Source organism: Stegastes partitus, unplaced genomic scaffold (assembly GCF_000690725.1).
Source record: "Stegastes partitus isolate 25-593 unplaced genomic scaffold, Stegastes_partitus-1.0.2 Scaffold853, whole genome shotgun sequence".
Classification (NCBI taxonomy): domain Eukaryota; kingdom Metazoa; phylum Chordata; class Actinopteri; family Pomacentridae; genus Stegastes; species Stegastes partitus.
Window position 1 is genome coordinate 116,768 of NW_007578584.1, and position 19,818 is coordinate 136,585.

The 19,818-nt window shown below is 42.0% G+C and overlaps 1 protein-coding gene across 1 annotated transcript in view; it reads right to left on the reverse strand.

Annotated features, from left to right (window-relative positions):
• Positions 1 to 19,818, reverse strand: part of tenm4 (teneurin transmembrane protein 4) — a 114,556-nt gene that overhangs the window by 18,614 nt on the left and 76,124 nt on the right. Inside the window, exons 18-25 of the mRNA XM_008293040.1 lie at positions 18,786 to 19,053; positions 18,539 to 18,682; positions 15,672 to 15,921; positions 15,241 to 15,261; positions 11,662 to 11,894; positions 10,662 to 10,816; positions 4,564 to 5,441; positions 147 to 319 (exon numbers count right to left, since the gene is read on the reverse strand). Coding sequence (XP_008291262.1) covers positions 147 to 319; positions 4,564 to 5,441; positions 10,662 to 10,816; positions 11,662 to 11,894; positions 15,241 to 15,261; positions 15,672 to 15,921; positions 18,539 to 18,682; positions 18,786 to 19,053 — 2,122 coding nt within the window. The remainder of the gene's footprint in view (positions 1 to 146; positions 320 to 4,563; positions 5,442 to 10,661; positions 10,817 to 11,661; positions 11,895 to 15,240; positions 15,262 to 15,671; positions 15,922 to 18,538; positions 18,683 to 18,785; positions 19,054 to 19,818) is intronic.

The window sequence follows — 19,818 nt, forward strand, 5'->3', positions numbered from 1 at the left end:
ATTCACAGCATCTAGTCCCAACTTTATCTGAGAACCAAAAACATAAACAATTCCTCTCTGAAGCGCAGTTAAAGCTTCTGGCACCACGACATACCTTACAAAAAACTACCTGCTCCACTTATGAGCTCCAGTAAAAAGACACTCACCCTGCATAAGAGTGTAGAAGGTGCCAGAGGCTGACAGGTTGGTGGTGACGGTGATATCCTCTTTGTTGGAGCCCTCTGTCTGGATGCGGACCGAGCTGTCGGCGTCTGTGCGGTAGCTGCTCACTCGGCCCGTGGGGTAAGTGACGTTAGTCAGACGCCCGTAGTTGTCATACCTACAAAGAAACACACTGATGTGAACCAAAGAAGGCAGAGATGTCATCTGAAAGAGTGTAAAAACAGTTAACTATGGCAGAATCACAAACACTGCTGTGACGTGAAAAATTGATGGAGCCTCGTTGAAATTTGTTAAATCACAAGAAAGCGATCATAATGCAGGTCAGGTATGCATAAATGCATGTAGGTACATAAATGTGACTAACGAGCTGCTCTATCATCTGCGATTATGAGATGCTCTCTGTCAATAAAGTGATCCAGGACCCCACTGGTATTGCAGGTAGGGATGAGGAGTGTTTTTTGGGAGTCCAAGCTTTCTTCCTTGGTGTCACAAATTGTGGAAATGTATCAAGACAAGCAATAAACGCAGCAGTAAATCAGTGCTTACAGCTTCAGGAAATAAAACTCAAAACTAACAGCTTTAATCTTTCAAGCACAATCAATTCAACTTCTAAAAAGTGTGCAATATCTGCCCGTAGTTCTTGATTCATGCGGCTGCACCAACAAGCTGAGCAGGTTAGGACTTTTCGAGCTCTTTCAACACCATGTGAATGGAACCTTAATATAAATATTTCTCAGTCTGTGAGTAACTTTTAAAGGATGGAGGCACGCAATAGAGAAAAAGTATTGACGGGGAAAAACTGTCACGACCAAGATGAGAAAGCACTCACCTTTTTACATTTGGAAAAGTGCTTATTAGCTTAAAAGATTAGTGATATCACCTAATCTCATTATACAGTCTATGAAATAGGAGCAGTGAGGTGCGACTCTTTGGAGAGATGCAGCATCCCTCGAGCCTACAAATCAGTCAGTTCATCACATACACGAACATGAGTGGCCAGATTGTTTCATTTTGCTCAGAGAGCACATCAGCATTGAACAATTCGAAATCTTTCAGATTGCCAGTGTTCCAGAATGGGAGTGAGTGAACGGTACATTACTTAGAATGAAGACTTTTATCTGTGCACTGAATACAGATTGGAAAGCCCTTTTCGATGTTGCTGCCTGCCATAATAAAGCCTCTAATAAATGAGATGGCGGGTGCTGGTTTACAGATATTTCCTCAGCGCTGCCATCTCAAATATCCAATATGGAAAGGAAGAGTGGGAGAGGAATCATCTCCCAGAGATAAATGTTATCTGATCTCAACTGTACGAAGGACTGCGATTCATAGATGCATTTCAGCCCAAGTCTTCCACTTCAGGAAATACTAAATAGCAGAGTAATTTATATCTAAGCATTTGATTTCTTTAGATACTGCTTATATTTTATCAGCAAGACATTCTCTCCGAGTTCATTGTGCAAAGTTTTTGCAGCGAAAGTGCGACAAGGTACACGCTGTCCACACGTTTAACTGTTCAATCCATTTGACAAAGTGTTCCTGCTTGCCTCTACCTCTGCAGAAATGAGTGACTCCACAAGACAGAAGTATCATTCTAGAGCAAACACTACATGCCTCAGCTTGATCACTGACCCAAACTCTCTCCGTCTCAATTAGGGCCTTGAGCTAGTTCCATTCCTTGAGCTTCACCGCTGAGCTCTAATGGCTCCGGCCTGCTTCAGCTCAGCTGCCTATTAGCTTGCTTTCTCTGGACGCGAGGGGTATGCCGGGGCAGGCTTGCTCGGCAGAAGGAGAGGACCGTTTTCCCCCTGGTTGGCCACAAGTCTATTTGGATCGCATCACCTCTGTGTCACATGCTAGCTCTATGACCTTTCACGCTGTGGCCCAACAATAGGCTGAACACTTCACATCAGCATCACCTCAAGCATGCCCAGCCTCTGTTTTATGCAGCGTTCTCCTATTTTTATTTCCTCTTGCTGCCTGAAGATTTCAGAACACACGTGACTGGTGACTTATTGATGTTCTAAATGAACTTAAGAACATTTGCTTGAGCCCACCGGCCTACGTGCATTCGTTACTAAATAAAAAAACATTATCAGCTTGTTAAATGGAGGGTAAAAGAATAATTAGGTGTCTTTCAGGATTCAATGTGATTTAATAGATTTACAGTAACCCCTGCGCATGAGTAGTTATCACTACAAGGAAAATATTAGGAGGTCAGCAGACGAAATGTCACAGTGAATGAGGGTGCAGGAGGTTACGGCAGAAAGGCAGCGTAGCCGGTATCTTTTGTTTCCCAGTCAGTCCTTTGCTTTGTAATTGTTTCCTGCATTAATTGAAATTCATTTTGATCTATAGACTACTGGACGCATTAATTAATATGGCCGAAATGCTTATGATTGCACTTTGTTGGGCGAAGTGAAATAGAGGATCTGATGTTAGCAAATTATGGTTCTGACCCTCAGGTGGTGGAGTGACCTTCAAAGCTAATTATTCAAGAAAAACAAACAGTCTTTATTGGGTCTTAATGAAACACGGACGCATTGGTTGGCTTATAGGTAAATACGAAGTCGCCGCTTCATTTAAAAGAGAGCAAAACAGGAAACTAAATAATGAATAATCGTCATTTTGTCCAACATGTTTCTAAATACGTAATTATGTTTTGAAATATGTTCGACAGGATTTTGCACCATGCCAGCATGTGTGTGTTTCGAAAGGGAAAAAAATCCCACTGGAACGCTCCAAACCTGGTTATGGATTGCATTTTTTTTTGCAGTGTTGTTGGGTCAATGTGTCTTTATTAATAAGTTACTACAGGTTTATAATGTTTAATTTCCTTTTTCATTACAGACAGACACATGAGTTTAGTTCCAGTGACTACTACTTGTTTGGGTGTGGGCAACAATTACAAACAATTTATTTGTTAGCTTTCACTAGATCCTCATGAAGACACAATCGTTTAATTGGAATCTTTTTAAAGATTAGGCTGTTTAATGAACTGTTGCAGGCATTTTTAATTAAAATGAGCAAGTTGAGTATTTTATGAATCATAGTGTCACCGTTTTTTTTTTTTTAGTTAACTACCAGACAGTTCATTACACAGCACATAAATTTGATTATTTCATATGTTTGCCTGCATCGCTCGTGGAGCCGATGATGAATTAATGTACAGTACAAACAATCCACTCCTAGAATACTGTGCGTCACAGTCTCTGTAGTTCCTTGAAATAAACTTCATGTTGTTATTAAATAATACAGATCTAAACATTCGGAAAAGTCTGCACTTATTTTTTTCTATTCTTCGGGGAGACTTGTAGGAAATACAGTATTTAATAATAACTAAGAATCCCGTTGTGTCACTGGTGCTATATAATCTCTGCCTTTTCTTTAGATAACAGGAAAGACTGTAGTGAGAGCTGGTATTAAAGGCAGCCATTTTACAGAAAGAGAAATGATTCAGAATTCCAACCACCCACTGAATTTGTTGGGGCCGTAGGCAACTCACTCTACCTTGAGAAACACCTATGCATGGCTGCATTAGTGCCATTTCCACTGCATCGGGTTTTTTTTTTTTCAGCACAACCGTCTCAGATGACAACCAAATCAAACACAGGTGATAAATGTCTGCTCATATTAAACAGAGCGTCTGATTATGTGTCAGAGTTATATTCCTCCAGCGAGGTGTAACAGATGTCTGACCAGCCAATCTGCTTAATCACACTTTTTGGAATGACATCCAGTTAGCACAGTATCCCCCGGTACATTATATTAAGCTGGGGGACAGATTGCTCCACACAAGTCACAAGAACATGAAATCCTAAGCTCAAATGCTGAAGCATGTGGGAGTGTTTTCAATTGTTCCCCGCACAATGTGTGGTTTGCCTCAATCAATTAATACCTCTGGCTATTCTATTATGCTTATATTGCCGGGCCTGCTTGCCAGCAGATATGCACCGTGTTGTTCCTGCACCCGGCAACTTCAGACGAGTGATGGTCTGCAGTCTGTCACTGCAAGCAAGGGTGCAGATGAGTAACATATCATCCAGTAATCCTATTTGGTATGATAAGAGCAAATAGGATTACACCCATACTTCCACAGGTCTTGTATTCTGAGTGACACAGACATCCAGACATAAGAAGGTAGCTCATATGCCAAAATACTGAACTCAGATGCCAAAGAGCTCTTCAACTCTACATCCCCTCAGTAAAGCATCTTAACATTTCGTGATACAACAAGTTCAGAGGTTTTAGTTCAGATGTTACAAACATGTCTTGCATGTTGGATTTAAAAGATGCAACAGATCTGTTAGCTGCCCTCTCTGGCTGAATCAGTCGTTAGACCAACTTGGATTCAGATTTTTGGAGTATATAGATGATAAACAAACGTTTAGCATTACTTACTCAAAGAAGGTTGTCCATCCATTTTCATTTGTCTTTGTTGCCAGCAGTCCCGAGCTTCCGTGGTAGGTCATTACCGCCAGTTCTTGACCTTGGGCGGCAACCGTTTTAAGAGCATTGTTCGTGCCGATGGTGAACCAGAAAGTCTGTCCGTCAGGGACCATCAGCCACAGAGGCATCCCCGTTGTGTCTCGTCGGATGATTACAGTGTTTTTGTTCTTATCAGTAATGCTGCTGATATCTCCTGCTCCTGTGTAGGTAAGATTGTAGAGGTGGTCTCCCGTGGTTAGACTTTGTGTGAAAATGTGGCTGCCGTTGGAATCGAACAGATAGAGCTCGTCATTAATGGGAGAGGACACCTCATACATGCTGAGGGGATTCAGATAGGGCTTGTTTTTTCGCACATAGCGAATACGAATGTTGCCAAGATCTGCGATATAAAGCTCTCCATCTGGACATACTGCTAGAGAAGAGGGCGCATTCAGCTTAGCGTCCTTGGCATAGCCCTCATCTCCAGAGTAACAATCACAGTTGGCATCATTCTTGCAGTCACAGCCACTCGGTGATCCTGCAACCAGGGAGATCTCTCCATTGGTGGACACCTGTCGTACTCTGTTTATTTTCTTTTCGTCTGACTCAGCAATGTACAAAACGCCATTGTGAGAAACAGCGAGAGCGTTCGCCGACTCCAGGGTGGCGTGGATGGCCACTTTGCTCATGAGGAAATGGTCGATCCCAGGCACTTGGCAGTGCATGGGACGGCCCGCCACAATACGGACTTGATGGTTCTCCGAGATCTGGAGCACGACATTGTTGTCGAGGACATACAGGGAGTTGTCCATGGGACTCACTGCCAGGTCTGTGGGCCACTCAAGACGCACCTAAGAGGAAGAAACACAGCAGAAATATCAGGTACAGGTCACAAAAACAGACCATGCTCTTATTGATCCACACAGTTTTCACTTTATCTGACGGAAGCAGTCCCTGAAGGGGAAGCATCATTTAAAACTGCTTAGAAAAAACAAAACAAAAAAAAGACAGGCTGTTGGGAAAGAGGTGGGCTATCTCATAGCTTAAGCTGGAAGCAAGAACATTTTTTGAAACAATTCATTATCTGATAAGGAGAAAAATAACAGCTGGTGTACTGTTTAAAGGGGAAACACAAAAACATGATTTTTAAGATCAAAGACGATAACAATGGCGCCGGGGAAGGGCAGCATGAGGAGAGATCGTTCAAGTGATCAGATTAACTGAAAAAAAGCGCAATGCAATGGATCATGGAACTATGGACACCTAAGGACGAGGCTTGTGCATCCTTCACCTCTACCAAGTCTCGGTTTTTCCTTGCTTTAGGTTATTAATTTTGTAATGACAAGAGATTGCACGAGTCCTTGAAAAGAAACTGGAGCACACTTACCAAATGAAAGCCTAGCCTGTCTCTGGCCTTCTAAATTATGAGTTATTGTTCTGCTAACAATGTATCAGGCTTTTAACAAATTGGAATGATTGGCTTCATCCAATTTACCGGTCTCCCTCTCACTTATGATCCCAGTGGGATCTCTTAGAAACATAATATGAAGTGCCATATTTCAATAGAAGCCTTGGAGCTCCAACAAAGGAGACTGATTAAAACCTGGACCAAAATACAAAGACAGGTTCAGATTTGAGCAACCTTTTAGATGAGAGCAGCCTTAGCATTATTTTGGGTAGTTCGTCCTGCAACTGGGAAACAGGAACAAAGTTATCGTGGTTGACTAATTCGTCATAGTGGCCCAGAAATGTAAATTGCAAAAAATACTTTTTTACTACACAAGAGAAACCTCCTGGGAATCAGGTTGTGTATACTTAGGCGGTAAATAAATTGCTGCATTGCATACTACATTATACTCTTTAATATTTATTGTTTTCTTTGCATAAGGCGAGTGAGTCGACAGCTAAAAGAAACAGATCGACGAGGGTATTGTGGGAGTCTGTATCACAGCAAAAAGTGGACAATAGTATAGATGCTATTTGGCCTATTTTATACTCTCTGTGAACAACAGTTAAATGGTACATTCAGTAAGCAGCCTAGTATTTTCTTTTCTTTTCTTTTTTTTTTTAAAAGACCACTTTCCGAATTCTAAGCTTGAAAATTGCAGGCTTAACATGCCTCAAAGAAAAACTTAGACCCAATAGATTTAACTTCTTTTATGCTGCTGTGCATGACAAAGAACAAAACACAGGTCTTGAAACATGAAATGTGACACTATACAGAGCACAGAGCAGTCAGCTAGCAATTTCTAGTAAAAGACTACCACTCATAATATGCCTTTAACTTGCTCCTAAGTTCTGATCGTGTTCCTGATTTTCTTATTTCGACGTTAACGCTGACGCAGTTATTGATTTTAAACTGACTGGGCACTTCTGTGGAGGTGATTACTCGAACGCTGCTGCACTCTTGGCATCGGTCATACCCTCGAATCCCTGCCTTTCTTTTACAAGTGCAACACTTGTCCACCTCTGACTGAAAAACAACAGATTTGAGCATCGCACACACATCCCATAAACCTCTCATCATCCCCCCACGAAACAGAAGAGGTTTATTTAACAGGATCTATCTTTTACCCAAATACAACAAACAGGAGACTGGCAGCGGATACATGTCGTCTTTCAGTGAGCAGAAAAAATGCATTTACTTGGGTAATGAAGGGGAGACTTTCAATTTCTTAAAACCAATTTCTTGTCAACACTGGTGGTTAAATATTTCATGAGCCAGAGTGTGGAGTGGCTCGGGGGAGCTGCCTGTAAGGAGGTTTTCACGCCACTCTGACTGATGAGGGGATATTTCCCGAGCTGCTGTCCCATATGCTGTAACCCGATCACACCCTCCCTTTTATACAGTGGGGCAGCTGTCAGTAGTGCTTGCTTGACACAGCCGCCACCAGCAAAAATAAAAAATAAAAAATGTGGGCATCGGCCGAGGAAGCAAGCCACGGATTTGCACCGCCGCAACACGCAACTATTTTTAAATGTGTTTGAACTTGTATTAGAACTATAATGACATTTTCCATTAACAATCTCTTCACTCCACAGTTTGCTTGTAGCAGCGTGATGCCTGTCTGAAGAAGAGTAATATGTCATTATTTGAAGTTCCTCTCAGATTTGAATTGAATGTCACAGTCAGAGTCTCGATAAAGCTTTCTGAAGCTGCTAACATGCCTTGAAATATGTTGTTTTAAGACATGGCTTCCCTCTGTTTAAGTTTGAACTCAGCGGGGAACGGAGTGAAGATTTTTCAAGACTTGAAACGGAAAACGGAACGGATTTCTGAAACGGCGAAGACCTAAGACCTCGGTATAAACAAATTAAAAGATTCTTGAATGAGGTCAAACTCTTGTCCTTTGCATGATAATAAAAAAGTTGGAAGAAAGAAAGGTTACGGAGCCGCACATCGAATTAAGAGTGAATTTCGCTGCAGTCTGCTCGCTGCACAGATGGCGTAGCGAGATAACAATGACCTCATCAGAGGGGAGACAGAAATTTGACATTATTTCGAGCCCAAAACAGGTGTGGTACAGCAAAAGTAATGACCACTGTGATGAGCCTTCTCCAGAGAAACTCTCGGTCTAAGTGAGGGGTTGGGGAGTGTTTGAAGTAGGAAGCTATGTGCTCTGGATGAATTTTTAATGGATGCTTTTTACTGTCTGAGTGTCTCTGGCAATGCTTGTGTGATTTGTCATCATTGTGGAGCTGCAGTCAGTCTGCCAGTGTCCTCGTGCCTGTGGAACCGGGATGGTGAGCATCTATAGGCGCTTGTGTGCGAGGAGGTAAGGGAGCAGCGAGCAGGGGTCATGAGGGGGATGGAGTTCCCCTGGGGCTGGAAATAGGCAGCTGGAGGCTTTGCTTCCTCCACTGAATACATTATTTCACACACACACACACAAAAAGCTTCTCTCCACTGGCATCGGAGGCCCCCTCAGGACCTGTTTGGTAGTCGTACTCGACGACACACACGACGGGGCAAGGAACAAACTAGTGTATGCACATGGAGCGGGGCGGAGACATCAATCAAGTCTTATATAATTAAGCCCAGAAATGTTCTATTCATGAGAGTCAAACTGAAACAATTATCAATAATGTAGAAAACACACAAAACAAATAATTAATTTTTTGTGGATTAATAATTACTTCTATGGCGGTACGGCACAGAAGGAAAAACAGCCATGTAAAGGCTGCTAGACTACGCAAAAAGTCTGTCTTGTCACCTCCAAAGGGAAGCCACCGAGCTAGAGAGTGATGTGACCTCAGTGCAGTGTCCTTGCCCGGGGGATGGGTTCTGTTCAGTACATATACGTGTGTGTGTGAGTGTACATGTGTTCCCGTGCATCAGTGAACATGCGTGCATGAATCGAGGGCCACTGAGGTTATAGGTCATCCTCGTCATCCCCCTGCAGCTATAGGTCAACGGGCCCTCTGTATTTGGGGATGTGCGGCCACTTGACAGAGACGGTGAAGCTCCTGGGACCACAGTGCCACCTTTGGTTCCAGCATAGCTTTGTACTGTGGTTTTTCTAGCTTTTGTCAAATTACCAAGCTTGGACCGAGTCCAATTAACTGCTCATTTTCATTTTTTATTTGTTTTTGCTCATTAACCATGAGGTGATTTAAATTCTGTATTTCACTGGCACAGCTGCGTTTATCGCTGCTCTCATGAACTCTGGACCAACGAATCCATCCAGGGCCTCCAGGCTAACGCTGTTGCAATCATTTAGCTGCACCAAAAGTTTTTTACTGCACCAAAATAAAGCCACATTTTTATTTGCTATCTTTTTTTTGTCAGCTCCATACACAAAGCTAGTTTCTTCATATATAATGTAAATGACTGTGAACAGCAATAAAGGTGCAGATAAATGTCTTTAACCCATTTATTAACACATGCTATATTAAACCTGCTTTGGTTTTGACACCTCTCGGCACTTAAACACTGGGGATAGGGAGGCTGATCTGTCCGCCATGTACCTAACACAGCAGAGGACAAGTTTCTTCGAGACACTGTGCTTTTTAACATTTTCATCCGATGCTTCAACAGCATAAGCACTGTCTCCTGACATGGTTAAGCTGCACTCTTTGGAATAAATGCAACACATAAGGTTGGCCGTTATATCAAATCTCACTGTTTCCCATGGGCTGAGAATGTATTTGTGGTGGGAGGAATAACAGTGTCACCGACGTGCATTAAGAAACTCATGCAGTTCAGAAAGGGAGAGAGTAACTCTGCTTGTTTTCTGAAGCTACAACTCATCCTCTTCATGCCACACATGCAGGCTGTCTATAGATACAACAATTTACCAGTGTTCCCCAAATGCCTCACATGCATTGGTAGATGCTACAAGGGAGCTGCGAAGTCCACACTGCAGCCCTGTGGGTATAGGTTTGTCTACGTGAGACAGGCGTGGGTAAAAACTAGTTTGGAAAGATGGAAATAAGGTGTTCTAATGTAAGATTTGCCTAAGCTGAAAGAGTGTCTACCTGGGTGGCCGCCCAGACGGACACACACACACACACACACACACACACACGGACAGACAGACCTGGTAAATGTCAAGTGCACTGGTGTGACCAATGAAAATGTTTAGTTTCGCTTGGCAGATTTTTGGTTGCATCTGTGACCAAAATGGTTGCACGCTGAAGCCCTGCCATCTCAGTGCATTTCAGACCATCGATGGTTGAATGGATCTGACATCCTCCTCAGGTCAGAGACGTAGGTTTTGCAAAAAACTGGGTGCAGCATGTTAAAATTTAAAAAGTTTGACAAATCGCAAGTCCAAACATTTGCTGATATTATCTTAAGTGAAAACAGGAAAACAGTATTTCGCTAAATGCCTGTAAATTCTGTCTTCCTCTGCCTTAGTACACTCGGTGAATCTTAAATCTTTGAGAAAGTCCTGCAGACCAACTCTAAACCGAGGCGCAACTCGGTCCAGGCTACAGAAACCAGCTGCAGAAACGAAAAACCCACATGGGAGTTTAAGCATCCTGAAAACCATGGTCATTCAAGGAGCCTGGTGTGAGCTGAGAGACAGGCAAACACATGCCTGCTGAGCAGGTCAGAGGGGTCGTACCTGAGAGATGTCCATCACAGCATCACAGCTGAGAGGTCGGGCGGAGGTCAGGTCATTGAAGCCCAGAAGAGTAGAGATGATACCGTTCTGATCAATCCTGCGAATCATGGTCCCGTCCACAAAGAAGATTACACCGTACTTATCCACCGTAATGCCTGCAGATAAAAAGTCACGGGATGAGCAGAAGAGGAAAATATCCATCAGTTATTGTGTTTATCTGTGACTTAATGTGAGGACAGAGCACTACTGTGTGACAATTAAGGATTATTCACTGCAGTGAAATTAAAGATTAACCCTGACAATGAAAACTAATGTGCGGATTGATTTTTTAATCAATAATTCAGAACAATAGAAACATCAGGGTAGATGAAGGGTACTGTAAGTATTGATTCAATTACAACAAAAATTTCATCAATACAGTGCCGTTCTCTCTTGCTCGCTCAGCCTCGAACTAAAATGAAGATGAGAATACTAATCTCAGCTATGAAGCTCTCTGCTTTATTTCCTACTATTTAAGAGTCTGATGAACAATATTTAAGCAGCTATGGGCATCTTTTCTGCAGCAGTTGGAGGGAAACCGCTCTGTTTTCAGTGCAAACCTGGACTGTACATGTGCACATTTTAGGGACACGATATTTTAGCACGTGTGACTCATCATGTCGTCCCTCTGGAGGACAAAAAGTAAGCATGAGATGTAATGACTAATGCATCATCCAAATATGGAAACAAGAAGGAACATAAGACCCCAGAAAACTCACAGAGAGCCATGCTGTACAAAAATTGTGTAGAAGTAACTAGCTAGTTAGCTACATACATGCAGTTAATGGAAATAAAGAAGAGAATTGACCGTGTGACTACATTGCATGTGAATTTATGTATGTATTGATCTTGCCTCTGGGACTGCTGTCGTCAACAAAAATCTAGTGCACTTGCAAAAAAAAGAGACAAATCTCTTGAGATGCTTCGTACTACATTCATTGTATTACCCTCTGTGCATTACCTCTGGGGTTAGTGAGAGTGGCCTCAACAGCCTTTCCTCCATCCCCGCAGCGGGTGTCATCGTACGGGAGACACTGGTCACCGGTGCCCGCCACCAGCTCCAGATTCTTGGCCACATCTTTCACAACGTTCAGGGATTTCACCTTGAACACCTTCCTGCTGCTGGTGTCCGAGAGGTACACGGCGCTGTTCACCGGACTGGTGGCCAGGTAGTACTTATGAGCGGGGCTGTTGCTGAGTGAAGGGAAAAGAGAGGAAGAGGCTCGAGTCAATAAAGCTAGAAGGGCTACAGCACTTTCAATAAGAACATTGTGTAATACAATTAAAATGGATTCAAAAGCCATTTAGAGAGTCAATTGGGCACAATTATAGTTTAAACCCAGGACATGGAAAAAGAAAAATAGAATGAGATTAAACATGGAAAAATAAAATGAGATTAAACATGACATAATGGTGGAGCTTAGAACTCATATACAATACAGTCAGCTTAGTTAGAAATCCCTGTTGTGAGAAGAGCCTGGGAATGCCACTCATCCGAATATGTGCCCGTAGATTTACACATGGTGGACATTTGAGAAACTACTGTAAATGTATAGTCCTCTTTGAAGTTATTCAAACAGTGGCGATGTTGACTGAGATGCAGAATTAGGAAAACAAAGCGAAATGAGGGTCCAGTGGGTCTCACTGGGGGAACACTGGTTCCTTTGACAGAAATCCTAATTACCATCCCATTACTGACCCCCACAAATTCCTGTGATATCATCTGAAAACAACAATATAAAACCATCCACACAATGGCGGTGGCCTGGTTTAGAGGCTGCTGTAGGAGAACTACAAACAAGTATGTTTTCCATTTCTCTTGGGACTTCTTCTTTTTTAGAAAAAACGCAAATGCATAGCTGAACCAACAATCCAAACACATTATGCATCCATCAGGCAGATATTCCAGCACAGAAAAATATCCTATTAAATTCCCAGCCAAGTCAACAAAGTAATCCTTCATATCCACAGGAGGTTGCCCAACCTGACAGACAGACAATAGAACCAAATATAACCAGTCCTGCTGAGACGGGATGCAACGCAATCTATTGGTATACTCCAGTCAGGATAGGTGTCAGAGAACACAGGAAACAAAGACAGCTGTACACAAATCCATAGTAGTACAAATGAAGTGACACACAGAACTATTTCCATTAAAAACCTGCTTCTGCTTATAATGCACTCTGAGAAATCAAAGCATGACAGGCTGCGACTAAAAACACCAAGTCCAATGACACTTTACTATACCCTGCTGGATGCTAGAGACTCCAGGCAGGACTGATGTTACTTTGAAAGTGACTTTGCAGTTTTGTCTGTGCCTTCCTGAATATAGCACATGGCACAAATAGCACTTGGATTAAAGGTCTTTTCTCCACACGTGACACCTGAATGATTCAATTAGTTGTATTTGTTAATTCAGTCACAAAATATATCAATAACAATGTGACATCATTACAAAAAACATTTGTTGGTTTTGCAGTGGTAAGTCATTGTAAATTGAGCACGTTTGGACTATTGGTGGAAAATGAAATAAACAGGAAATAGTAACTTGTCCAGCAGTGTAGTGGTTATGTGCCACTTCAAAGATGACCAGAAGTTATCAGGGCAGGATGGAGCACACTTCTGCCAGAACTGATAAGCATTATGGAAAAACCTGTCAGCAGGGTGTCATTCAAAGTGGATTAAGACAGTATTTCAACTATAACCTTGAGGGTTCCTTTAGGGCTTATGGTTGTGCATGACAGTGCCAAAGCCTACATTTTTTAAAATACAACAAGAAGGAAGACAAGTGGGTCCGTGGGATTGTCATCTCCGGTACGTAATTTTAAATGACAATCGACCTTCAATGAATCAGTGATGACAGGGCACAGCACCTCGGGCACACATGTCACAATCGGTCCACGGACCAAGTTGACTGACTTGCTGGTCTACAGTACATTACAGGTACAATAGGCTGGCTTGTACAAACCGCTGTTGTCTTAGAGTAGGTCGGTGGCAAATCTCAATAACTGGATTCTGCTTTGCATTCTATCTGCCATGTGCAATCGGCTGATACCTTATCAGCTCTTAGTTGCATGTAGAACAGTGTTGGTCCCCCATAGTGTTCGAAACTATGAGCTGTTATTCCCTGACCTTGAGCTACGGCCACACACTCCATCTATATTCACTGACAACATCTAGTTTGTAGAAGATAATTGGATTTTGCTGCATGCTGTCGTGGAAATGGTTGGAGTGGACGGGGGACATCCTTAGTAGGGGGTCAATGAGCATTGCAGTGAGATCACCCACCTCCTACTCCTATCGCTAGCTCACACATGAACAGGAGGCAGCCACCCGTTTTATACAGACACATGCTGTGTTTTCCTGGATAAATCTCCTTTTTAATATGCAAATGTGTCTGGAGCACTGAGACCAAAGGGATAGAGCTTTGACGTTTCTTTAGTCTTGCTCTACCAAACGGAGCGTATGTGTGTACGGGATGTGTAAGTTAGTGTATGAAAGCATAAAAACACATTTCTGTTATGCATAAAGACATTTGAGGAATGAAGAATGAGCAAAAAAAAAAGTAGTGTACAGCTAGTTGCAGGCAGGAAGGAGAACAGGAAGATTCTCAGTGTTTTTGGTAATGTGGCCATTTCTTGAAAACAAAGGCCAGTGACCAGCATCACAAGGCTTTTCATGCTCACTTTGACTACGTGTTTCCCGGCTAAAGTCATGACCCTGTGATAGAAAATCAATCAGTAGCCTTTTGCCAAAGACATGGTATCTAAAGACAGCACACAGAGATTTCCCTCGCTGCCTCCTGTCATGGAAAATGAGGTCTCTGTATCTTAAGCCACTGATAAAATCTACACTGAGTTGCCATTTCGGGAGGCTCACCTTGGTAGGTACATAAAGCCCTTACGAAACTTATTATATTCAGTTTAATTCTGCAGTTACTGGTGAATCTGTATTATGTGGTACAGATAATTCTCTCTCTCTTTTTTTTTTCATGTGTAAATTTTTTGCTTTTTAAACTTTCTAATACGATTTAATTCAAAAGCACCATAAACTATGCATTCTCTAACGACTACAAAATTCTGCTAACAACTGTTTTCATTTGTAGGTATTCATTAACAATTTACAATTCCAAAAATCATTTTGTGGAATTAATTAACGGGATACTTTAAACAACATACTAATAAATATGTTTAATGCTTTACAAATGTCTGGGGAATTAATACTAATTGCAGCAGATCTGACAATGCCACTATTTGACTCCTGTTCTTAACTAAAAAAAAGTACAGCCTCCACTCCACCATCGGCTGCATATTCTCTTTGCAATCACATGTCGAGATGTAAGCACGCCTCTGAATCAAGAGATTAGGTAAGATCAGGAGACATAGGTAATAAACCACTAAATCTCGCCCTTTATATAGATAAAAATTATGCAGACTGTACCGTTCACAAGTCCGAAACAGGCTCAAAAGGTCACCTTGACACCAAGTATTTGGACTATACCTTTTCCTATATTATTTCAAGCAAATACACTATAGCTTACCTATGCCTGAAGTCTTTATTCCTGTCAAAGTCAAAAGCCAAAAGCAGCAGAAATGAGAGAGGAAGAGAAAGGAGAGGAAAAGTTAGTCGCAAGCAGACAGTGTTAAAAAAAAAAAAAAAGAAGGAAAGGATTAGTTGAAGAAGAATCATGAAAAAACAAATATATTTATTTAAATATACTCAAAGCCCACTTTGCTGATATTACAAAAGAAATCAATCTTTTCGGGGAACTTCTGTTAGGACCCCCATTGCACCCTTTCCGGCCCCTCCGAGGACCAAACTCCAGCTGATACAGGTGAATGAGAGAGGCAGGGCCATCAATCCTTTGCCTTGAGGGCGTTTGTGTCTATCTCAATCAGCCTCAGTGGTTTATGACCTGTGTGCAAGCCCATCTGAGCTCACGGTCCTGAGCGAACGTTAGCAGGCTACTACCTGAGCTCCAGAACGCTGGTGACATTTCCCGTGGTGAAAATCCTCCTCACGTAGTTGAAGTCGCCCACGTACAGACTTCCATCTGAGCCACAAGCCAGAGCCACGGGGGCCATCAGCTTGTTTCCGTCGGCGAGGCCATTACAGCTGGGGCAGGAAATGCTGCGCCTGCGCCCGTTCCCCATCACGCTGCCGATTACAGGAGGCTGCTGGGAGATGAAGACGTTCTCTCCGTTGCCCATATGAAGAATACCTGATGAGGGAACAGGAGGGGAAAAAAAAACACAAGTAACACCTGCATCTTGTTTGGGTTGAGCAGTGTTTAAAGCTACGGGCGCTATTTTACATACTTAAGGATGCAAAAAACAAAAGCGGCGCGGCCAACTAATACTGATTTTTGCAAATGTGTACAAATTTTTGCAATTCTAGTCGGAGGTGGACTTAATGAACTGGCACTTAAATCAGCTTTTCCAGTCTTCTTTGAAAGTTACCAAATAAGCCAGGGAAATGCATCCAGGCCAGCTTACTGCCCAAAAAAAAAAAAAGCCTTTTAGCATAATTACACAGGACCCCAGTAATGAATATACAGCACCTAAAATATGTTACCAATAGCAGATGATGTTTCACTTCAAGTTGAATTTGTGTCTTAGCAGGAAGAAAAATGTCTGTCCATGTAAAACAATACAAGCACAGAAATACTAAATGTGCTCCTATTACCGCTAACCGGTGACAGTACTTTTAACAAAGGCGATTACAAAAACCGCACTCAGCTGTATTTAGATTTATTTATGTGCATATATTAATTACACCCCTGTGAATTGTTTATCCAATTCATATTACTGCATTAGATAACAGCTCCCAATTTACACAACAGACATTCTTATTTGATTATATACATGAAATATAGTTAAACTTAAACAACAAAATAAAAATGCTCGTGATGCTGCCATCTACACCTCCAGAAATGTGCAAATAAACTTCCATAAAGAACAGATTTCTGATCTGGTATGCAAAGAGGTATTTGCAAATTCCAAAAAAGATTTGATTAATGTCATTATTAACACGCCCATGCTGCTTAACATGCACACAATGTGTAGTGGCACGCAAAAGGATTAAAATGGGATGCTAAATATTTGTTATCTTGCTTTATAACATGTTGGGGAATTTAGTAAACCAAGGCCATTTTTATTGCTTTAATTTTGTAAGCTCCTGACTCCTGGTGGTTCAATTTGGCTAATCCAGATTAAAAGGTACATTAGATGAAAGATTAACAATTAAGTGAAGGTCAACAAACAGATGGGAATCAGACGTCGTTTTTAAACAGGGTTGTATTTGTACCTCTATTAACGGAAGTCACGAAAAAACTGCTCCGTGTGCCTGTGTTTGCAATAAGAAGTTGTCTTAGCGGATGAAAACACAGGCGCAATTTCACGGCAAAATGGGGCCCAAGAAGCCCTTGGCACAAGTGAGAATGTCTTGGAGCTAGAAAATTACCACACAAGCACAATCACACACAAAAAAAATTGACTCGCACTTGCATTGTGCCTGCCTTTCTACCTCCAACAGCTTTGGAGCGAACAGAAATAGAGCAGCGGGAGTTGTACAGTTCATGTGCAGGCTTTCAGATACGCAAACACATGCACGCTATGTTTTTTTTTTTTACATTAGTGTTGCCAATCTACTCTTGGAAAATTTTCAGATATGCAAATGTGAAGAAGCTCCCGCTGCCCAATCAATGTAATCATATTTGAAATTCAGCATCTGCATGTCTGCGGTAGTTTTCCTGCTTCTAATGGTACTTGGTGACCTGGGTTCTGTGAGCAGCACAACATTTGGTCTATCAGAAACGATCAGCCAAGCATCCCCTTCCCGGGACGTGATTTAATCTTAGGGACTGCTGCTGCTGGGAGTAGCAGTCTGACAGCAATTAAATTAGGGATGATTCTAAAAATGCTGGGCATGAACAAGACATGGAGGTGCCAAAAGTGGGGGTGGGGAGGGCGTGGATGAATTGACGGTGCTGGTGGTGGTGGTGGTGGTAAAGGGGGCAAGGAGCCGCTCTCTCTCTCTTCTCTGGACAACCACATTGAGACTCAGCAGGTTTAGTGTGACAGATCAAAGTGCCACCTTCCTGAGCACTTTTCAAGTATGCCTCATCTCCTCTGATGAGCCCTTGCAGACACAAACAGACTGTGAAGCCTTGCTAGTGACAGGTGCTGCCCAAAGTTATTCCTACTGCTGCCTTTAAGGAGTAATTTGCTTGCAATAAGAAAATTGACCCCCCTCACCTAAAAAAACGGATGGCAGTAATAATAAAAAAAAAAAAGTCAGCTCTATCTAAGGGTACATGACACGGCTGTATGGAAAAAAAAAGCCCTCAGAGTGGAAGAGTCAGGGAGGTAGTTTAGTGTTACATTAAAAGCCTGATCTAAGGCACCGGATGGACATGTGGCACTTATCTACCACTCTGGCACATTGCAAAACAAAAAAATATGGAAAATATAGTAAATAGAGGCAAATTTAAAACTTCCACTACACAAAATCTGTTGTCGACTCCTGACGAGACTTAATTTAATAAACCTGCTTGTTAAATGAGATGCTCTTTTCCAATGTAAATCAAATTACATTTGCATTTTTTCTCATTTTACTGTACAATGGTGACCCGCATTGTGCTGTTGTCCAATTAAATGGGGAAAAAAAGTAAAACTAATTTGCAAAACAAGCACAATGCCAACTGTGGTGACACATTATTAATAATGGGAGTGTTAAAATTATTATATGTTGCTGTATAAAATCATCTTTTGTGTAGGTGTTTTAATGAACAAAGTGCTGCGGATAGGAATTCAAACAGGGATTACTAGTTGACTCACCACTCTGGATATTTAAAGCATGGTGCTTGTCTACAGTCCAACCTCCCAGTTTGGAGGCAATGGTTTCGTAGCCCTGTAGAACAGCGGTCCTCTTCTCCCATAGAATGAGGTCTGGACATGACTCATACTCAAAACCCACTGAAACTGGAAAAATGCAAAGAAAAAAAAAATTGCAGTGGAGAACCATATTTGTTCTGGATATTTGAAAACGTGCATTGTGTGTAATATATTAGATTTAATCACTTACCGAATGCCTCGGACAAGCCGTAGACCTTCTGGCTGTAGACATCAGTCTTGTCCCACACAAAGTCATAAGAGAGGTTTGGGGCTGCAGGAAACCACTTTCTGAACAGCCTGCCTTCCACAGCCACCATGAGGTGAACCTTCATCAAATTGAAGGGGATTGTGGAGTGGGTGAGGGTCACCCTCAGCAGTGACTTGTAACCTGGGGTTCTGCTGCTTAAGTAGCTGAGCTTCATTTCTGACCCTGGTATGGGAATGTCCTCCTGCAGAGACTATGGACAGAAAACAAAGCTCATCAATGATAAGTAGTTGAGTGGTTCAGTCTGGATTAATAACATGCTACAGTATGGATATTTTTTTTTCCCACACAGGTTATAACTTGTCAGTCTAGTGTTCAGTGGCTACTATAACCTTGGTCAGTACTTTTCATATAGAGTTTCCTCCAACCAGAAGTACAGGCCCAAGGGAGTATTTGAAACACTAGTTAGAGGACAATTACGCTCACGTGCTACATGGTATCAGATGAAGGATTTCTTCATTAAGCACTCCATTGAGTATTTTTCATAACTGATTTAATAATAGCAAGTCCTTCATTAGGAAAATAGTCTTCCCTGCAATCCATATGACAATGGAATCGTGAGGGTGCCCTTGAGCGCAGAGCCTGCGCAGTCCAATCATACATACAGTAATAAAACTTAGGTTTAGTAAAAAGGCAACGTCTTTGCCTTTAGGAAATTTATACCGAGGTCAGACCTGCAACCTCTTGATGATACAACGGTAGGTCAGCGTTACGAGATTGTACAGCGCCGACATTTAGGATCAAGGGTCGACAGCAATGGTTTGGTTGACCAACTCCACTCTGGTATAATTAAATCACCTCTTGTAGCCTGTCTCCACAGTACGAAACGAGATGTAGAGTAACAATTAAATCAGCTACTCAAAGCGACACTGGTCAGAGGACATGTCACTTATGATATATTTATTTTTAAACGTTCATAGAGCGCAGCTATTTGTGCTTAACTGATGAGAATCCTTTT